The 7,218-nt window shown below is 41.2% G+C and overlaps 1 protein-coding gene across 1 annotated transcript; it reads left to right on the top strand.

Moving 5' to 3' along the window:
* Positions 1-5,919: 5,919 nt before the first annotated feature.
* Positions 5,920-6,927, top strand: LOC133447404 (putative nuclease HARBI1). The gene has a single exon (XM_061726077.1). It carries the CDS (start codon positions 5,920-5,922, stop codon positions 6,925-6,927), a length of 1,008 nt encoding a protein of 335 aa, XP_061582061.1.
* The last annotated feature ends 291 nt before the right edge of the window (positions 6,928-7,218 follow it).

Raw genomic sequence — 7,218 nt, 5'->3', positions numbered from 1 at the left:
TTTCACTAAACCCATGAAAATGATCATGGACATAAATGAGAACATGTCTGGCAATGTTACATCAGTCCATGGGATGGAGGGTGTGGAATGTGTTGAGCCAAAGCCATTTGTGTTTTGTATGATAGTCTGTAGAAGTGAGTGTGAAAAGAAGAACTGGAAAAGTTGCAGGGGCGTGTACGTTGCTATGGTGATGAGCTGTGGTCCTGGTGATCGGATGGGTCTGAAGGTGGGCTGTGGTGGTGTGATGTCTGGCTCATCAACATCGTTCCACTTCTCTTGAATGCTACCTTCCTGACTGGTACTGGCAACAGTAGCTCTTCCTCTTCCTCCTCTTCCTCCCCTTCTTCTCCCCGGTCCTCTGCCTCTTGATCTTCTACTTGCAGAACCTCTCTGGACAGTTGAAGGATGGGGCTCCTCATCTGATGAGCTGTCCTCCCTATGTTTGCGCTTGCTGCCTTGGGTAGAAACTGGCTCCCAATCCACATCTGAATCCTCAGATGGCTGCCTATTATGTTAGAATAAAGAAGTAAAAACTTGTTATAAGTCTGCTCAAATAAAAACTATGTAATAGAATACTTACTTTATTACAAAAATGAGGAAAAAGTCATTTACTAAACGTTTTCATACTTGTATATTCATTTTGTTATACACGTGGAGTGTGTGTGTGTGTGGGGGGGTGGAGGGGGGTGGGGGTTCTCTCACAACAAAGACGCACGCACGCTTGAAATAAAACACCAAAAACTTTTTAGAAGTCTGCTCAAATAATAAATGTGTAATGGAATACTTACTTTCATACAAAAATGAGAAAAAGCCATTTACTAAACGTTTTCATACTTGTATATTCATCTTGTTATACACGTGGAGTGTGGGGAGGGGGGCGGGGGGGGGTTTCTCTCACAACAAAGACGCACGCACGCTTGGAATAAAACACCAAAAAACTTTTTATAAGTCTGCTCAAATAATAAATATGTAATAAAATACTTACTTATCAAAAGCAATGTCTTCTCCTCGTGCAAACCTGTCCTCCTCACTTGAATCAACGGGAGAAATGTCGGAGTCCTGCTCGGAAATCTTTGCAGCCGACTCATCAGAGTCCCGTCGACGAAAAATGATATCCAAAGCTTCTTCCCGGGTGATATTTTTCTTCTCTGTCCTTTTCGCCATTATAAAACTGAAAGGAACGCTCAAATAACAAGCCACGCTGCAAATCTCAGCCTTTACGCACAGATTACGCACCAACACAAATCTTGCGCACTGAAAAGTTTCAGTTTACGCACAGCTCTCATGCTGGGTCTTTTATTCAGATACCCTATTATCATACCTCGTTCTCTTCAGGATCTCATTGGCTATGCAATGTGCCAGTCATCAGCACGATTGGCTGCAATTGGCTCATTTCTTTCATGACAAAAGGGGGGCATGAGCCTAATTCCTATACAGACGGTCATTGGCTATTGATGGCTGTGGAGGGGGGAAGGTAAGGTGTTATAGGTGCAAATAGGTGTCAATCAATAGGACACGGCCCGACTCCATCTTGAGAAAAGAATTTCTACAGGAAAGCCCCGCAAAGCATAGTTACAGTGAATGAAAGTTGAAAATGTGGTACATGGAGCGGCTAATTTCTAATGATGCAGCGGCTGTTTGTGGCTATTTACAGTTATAATGATGTATTTTGGACTAAATATTTTAATGGATTGGATATACTGAACCTTCCTGAATGTAACAAGACCGTTTTTGTGGGATTATTTTTCAACATATGATTTATATGAAGACTAAAAGGTGATTTGCATAATTTGCACAAATCTTTGTTTGTTTGTTTGTGGTGTCGATATGTACCAGCTGCTTTGATTATATCCTGAAATGGTTTATATGAATGGAATCACAAGAGTCTTAGCTTTCCAAAGGTATATCGCATGAGTATCTCACTTAACATATGAACTGTGTAAATGACCTAGTTATGTAAATTATGTCATAACCCCCCTCAAGATTGTGCATGCCCACACACATTGATACCTACACACATATCACTGACGACCAGTGATGGGCAGTAACGCGTTAGGAAGATGGACTCTTATGAGGAAGATGGACTCTGAAACTCAGAAAAAATCTCCTTCTGCTTGGGTGACTTCTTGATGTCATAGTATACATCAGAGCAGAAATCTTCCACTTCTGAGCTGAATGGACTCAAGAGTGCCTTGGCAGCATTGGAAACCATATGAACAGTGTCTCCAGAGATGTCAAGAAGGTGAGGGTTCTTCCTCCTAGCTAGTGCCTCAAGTCCAGTCTTCTTTCCCCTCATAACGGCACAATTGTCCAGTAAAATGCTTGTGACTTGATTCCACTCAAGCTCATAAGACTGCAGGACATCTTTTATTTCCAGCATAAGTGCTGAAGCATTGGCAATATTAATCTTTGTGCTTGCCAGATGTTGGGTTGTTACTCTGGCAGTATCATTTCAAAAAAAGTGAACAAGTATATTCATAATTTTGTCCATGCCCTGGCTGGTGGCTTCATCTATGTTTAATGAAAACATACTCTTTTTGAGCTTCTCTGACAGCCGTTTTTTAAATTGTGGTGCTATGCCATGTGTGTTCATATAGCTGGCATGCTGATTTGAAATGGTCAAGTTTGTCAAAGCTTTTTTATCCACAGCTAACTTTTTAAAGAGATTTACAAGCGGTTGAGCAATGGTGAATGATAGATCATGTTCAGCAATGAACGAGCACACACGGATCTTCGCGTCACAAACCCGCTCGGCCATTGGCGCCGGTACGTCAGCTGTGGGTGTGGCTCCCGGTAAGCGAGTCGTGTGCTGAAGAGCGCGGACAGCAGCTCCATGAGCGGGATCTCCTTCGTGGCGAAGTAAAACGTCTTTCCCGCTACTGGCGTACAGTAGCTTTTTAGAGCAGACCGTACAAAAGCAAGCACCTGGCTCTCTTAGTTTCTGGCACCAGCTACCGAAACACCTGCCGTCTCGGCCCATTTCTTCCATCCACGCCCAGCGCCATTTATTTTTCAGTCCTTTGTCGACCAAAACATCCTCTCCAGGCTTCATACATTTTTTCTCCATCTTGATACGCAAGTGTCCCTATTCTGACAGGTTGAAACACAACGTTCTGCGCCCGCTGCTGTCAAAGATCAGCTCTACTTCTGATTGGCAAGTGTTAATTTGATTGAGCGCGAGAGCTGCTTTCCTCTCATTCCATTGGTAGAAAAACTCAAATTGACAATATCCCGTAGCCTATCATATTTAAATGTAAACCTTTAAAGTTTTTCATCTTTTCAACTACAGTAGTCCCTTTTTTTCGCAGGGGTTACAAAAAGAACCCGTGATGAGTGAAATCCATGAAGTAGTAACCCCTTTTTTTTTTTTTTTTACAATTATTATACAAGGCTTCATCTCTGGTCCTTGACAGTAATAGCGTCCTGGAAAACGTCAACATCATGCTCCAAATGTCAAATTAGAGTATTTTTTGTTTCCAGTTTAGACTCAAGCTCAGCCAATTTCAATCTCATGCTTTCATTTTCCTTTGCTATCTTATGTTCCCTGGCAAATATCTCCTCTAGTTCATTCAGCATGATTTTGTTTCTTAAGGCTTCCCGTCTGATGTTCAGCATATTCAGGTACACTTCATCAGTGAAAACAATAGGCTCATACTCATGGAGGAGGTTGCACTCACAAAATGGAGAGGGGGAAAAAAAATGAAAAGATGGAGAGAAAAATTGAGGGGGAAAAAAATGCAAGTCCGCGCCCCCTTACTGGCTATATCCCACCACTGCCACCAAAAATAGGTTACATTTATTTTCTTTGACAAAAACTCAAAAAGACAAAAGATTTAGGGCCCTTTAAACAAAACCAAAAAGACAGGACACAAAACCAAACAAACCCTCAACCTCTCTTCTCCCAAATGAAACAAAGAAACTGCCTTATATACTCCCTGACCAAACCAAAATAAATGACAGGATATTTACCAAATCAATTAAGCTTACAAAAGAACAAAAAATTGTGGAAAAGACAAACTAAATATTTTTACAGAAATAACCTACCCAAACTAATATTTACATATATACATGAACTTATCTAACTTGGATTAAACATAATAAAACCCCAACAAAATCTTAAGTCCCCCCCACGACTGAAGAGCAGATGGATCGTGCCGAGTAGGTCTTAAACAGGAGGAACCTTTTTGCCCCTCCTTTTGCCGTTTCCGCCCGGACACCAGTCGCTGACGCACACCTCACTGGGATGCCAAAGCTGTGTTCCAAATCGTCCACTCGTTCACTCACTCCCTACTCCCTACATAGTGTACACTACATAGTGCACTACATAGTGCACTACGTAGGGGATGACCAGAGGAGATTTCGGACACTACAACGTACGGATGTTCCTGTGACGTAGCGGACGCGACATGCAACATTTTTTTTTTTTTTTTTACATGCAACATGTAAACACTCCGAACATCTCCGGGATCTGATACTTCTGTCAATAAATTGTTGAAAATTAATGGTGTAGAAGTGTGCTTTTGTCAACTACTGTTGTGTGTTCCAATCCTCAGCTATAACTGCTCACGACATTGCACTAAAACCTATTTAGTACGTGCGACCTACCGTTAGCTACTGACTGACAGCTCTGACTGACAGCTCTGACTGACAGCTCTGACTGACAGCTACTGACATTTAACCGACGGTTGAAAGAATCTGAAAGAAAAATGATTCCTGTGGTGGTTTGGGTGCTTTTTGCTCAACTCCTGCTTGTCAGGCACCGGCGGAGGCAAAGACAGAGGCTTCTGAGGGGTTTACAACCCAATTTGTTGATTCGCCAACGTCCACTGGTAAATAACCGAAAGAAATGTTAGCTGACATGCTAGCTGGTATGGGCTGCCCCCTAGTGTCACTTTGAACGTTTTGATTTATTTAGTTAAGTATCCATTGAATAACATTGAAATGTCCTCGAATTTCATTTAATAACTCCAGTTACATCAACTCAAAGTTATAAAAGTCTCAAATTACCAATGTATTTATATTTAACACAAGTTAAATTAATTTACTAATTAACCAGTTATTACATTAATCACCAACTGCGGTTATCATTAATTAATTTGTTCGAGTACTTGCAAAAATACTTCTGTAATTTCAGCTTGTTAGGAGTGTTTAATGGTTTCTCATATCCTGACAGGGAATTGGCTTGTGAGTAACTGTACATTTGAATATATCATTTCTGCTTTCCATTGCAACATTTTAAAACAAATAAATAAAAAAAATGTAAGCGTAATGAATCACCATTGAATAGTAATAAATAATGTAAGCAATGAACTCATAAATCATCTAAAATACCTGCAGCATCCTGTATTCATATACCTTAAAACAAACTTAAACTCATAAAAAAAGGAACATTTCAACCAGGAAAGACAAATATGAATTCAATAACAATTTTTAATTCATTATTTATTACTTTGAAAAAAGCTTCAATAAAAAAGGTCTTAAGAACAGTCTTCCCCACCCAAGGGAATCATTCTGGAGGGAGCTGGAGATGACAGCAACTGTAAAACACAATACACATTTGTGAGGAAAATAGAAACAGAATATCATAGGCGTGTACTTATCACTTTAGGTTTGCACCAACTGGATATCACCAATGACTAAAGTATAACAGAAAGAGAGATCTGTGGCACTACAGATCACTATTGTATTACTCACCCTGCAAAACTTTTTGTTATTTGAGCTCCCTCCAGTTGTAGACTGGGCCTTTGAAGGGCTTCTTCCTTACAAACCTGTGTTTTTTAGAATGAACAAAATGGTTTTAGTGTCCTCATCATTTAAATTATGTTACTTTTTTTAATATGTGAAATGTAATAACAATAATAATATATTTTTTAATAATTTTAGCTGGAACCACAGACGTACTGCCGCCTAAACATCCACATGCCAGTCATCCGAGTGTATTTGGATGAGGAGGCAGATCTGAAGCCAGATTATCGGCTGACCAGAGCTTCCCTGGACAACCTGGTTGCTATAACAAGAAGCCAGCAAGACCACGGATGGGGCCACTACCTGGAGGTGCTGGTGTTTGTGTTCTGGCTTGCCAGTGCCACCTCGTACCGGGTAGTCTCGAGGAGCTTCGACATCCCTCGCACAACCATTTTTAACATGGTTCACAACATGTCGGGAAAGCTTTTAAAAATCCTACCAAGAGTTATCTGTCTACCATCCATTAATGAGCTGGAGGAGATAGGGAACGGGTTTGCCCGTCTCTCAGGCTCCCCTGCATTCTCCAGGGTAGTGGGCAGCATTGATGGGTGCCAAATACGGATTAAACCACCATCCGTTGATGGCCTGTGTTACATCAACAGGAAGCTGTTCCCATCCATACAGCTCCAGGCCATCTGTGACCACAAAGGGAGGTACCTGGATATTTTTGCAGGCTACCCAGGGTCTGTTCATGACTCCAGGGTCCTCAAAAACAGCCCTCTCTACACAGAGCAGCGGTATCCACCCCAAGGATTTTTTATCCTTGGGGATGGTGGGTACCCCTGTCTGTCTGCCCCCATCACCCTCATCACACCATACAAAGAGCCAGTCCACCTGGCTACAGCAAGGCGGTTCAACCACCACCACGCCAAAGCCAGGTCCATCATCGAGCGGTCTTTTGGCAGCATGAAGACTCGCTGGAGGGCCATTTTTTTTAAGGCGCTAGAGGTGAAACCCTGTTTTGCACCTCAGATCATCGCCTGTTGTGCCATGCTCCACAACATCTGCCTGGCCAACGGCGACATTGTGGAGCCAGCAGATGACTGGCCTGGTGAAGATGCTGGGGAGCCACATCACCACCAGGACCAGCAAAGTGGGGATTGCATCCGGGAGAGGATGGCTGCAGCCGTTTCTGCTCCTGATGGCCCAGTGGCAGCCCTGGAGCATCATGATTATTTGTAAATATTGTATATATATATATATAGGTTAGACATTACAATCATTTAAAGTTAGGATTTAGTATGTTATGTTAAACATTACAATCATTTAGGGTTAGGATTTAGTATGTTACAGAATCATTTATTTATTTATAGATATATATATGTTAGATTTTGCAATCAGTTAAGGTTAGGATTTAGTATGTTAGAGAATCATTTATTTATTTATATACATATATGTTAGATTTTGCAATCAGTTAGGGTTAGGATTTACTGTTAGAGAATTATTTATTTATTTACTATTGATCTAGTTTTA

This window comes from Cololabis saira, chromosome 7, assembly GCF_033807715.1.
Source record: "Cololabis saira isolate AMF1-May2022 chromosome 7, fColSai1.1, whole genome shotgun sequence".
Taxonomy (NCBI): Eukaryota; Metazoa; Chordata; class Actinopteri; order Beloniformes; family Belonidae; genus Cololabis; species Cololabis saira.
Note: the sequence above shows the minus strand (reverse complement) of the source record. Positions and strands in the feature narration are given on the sequence as shown.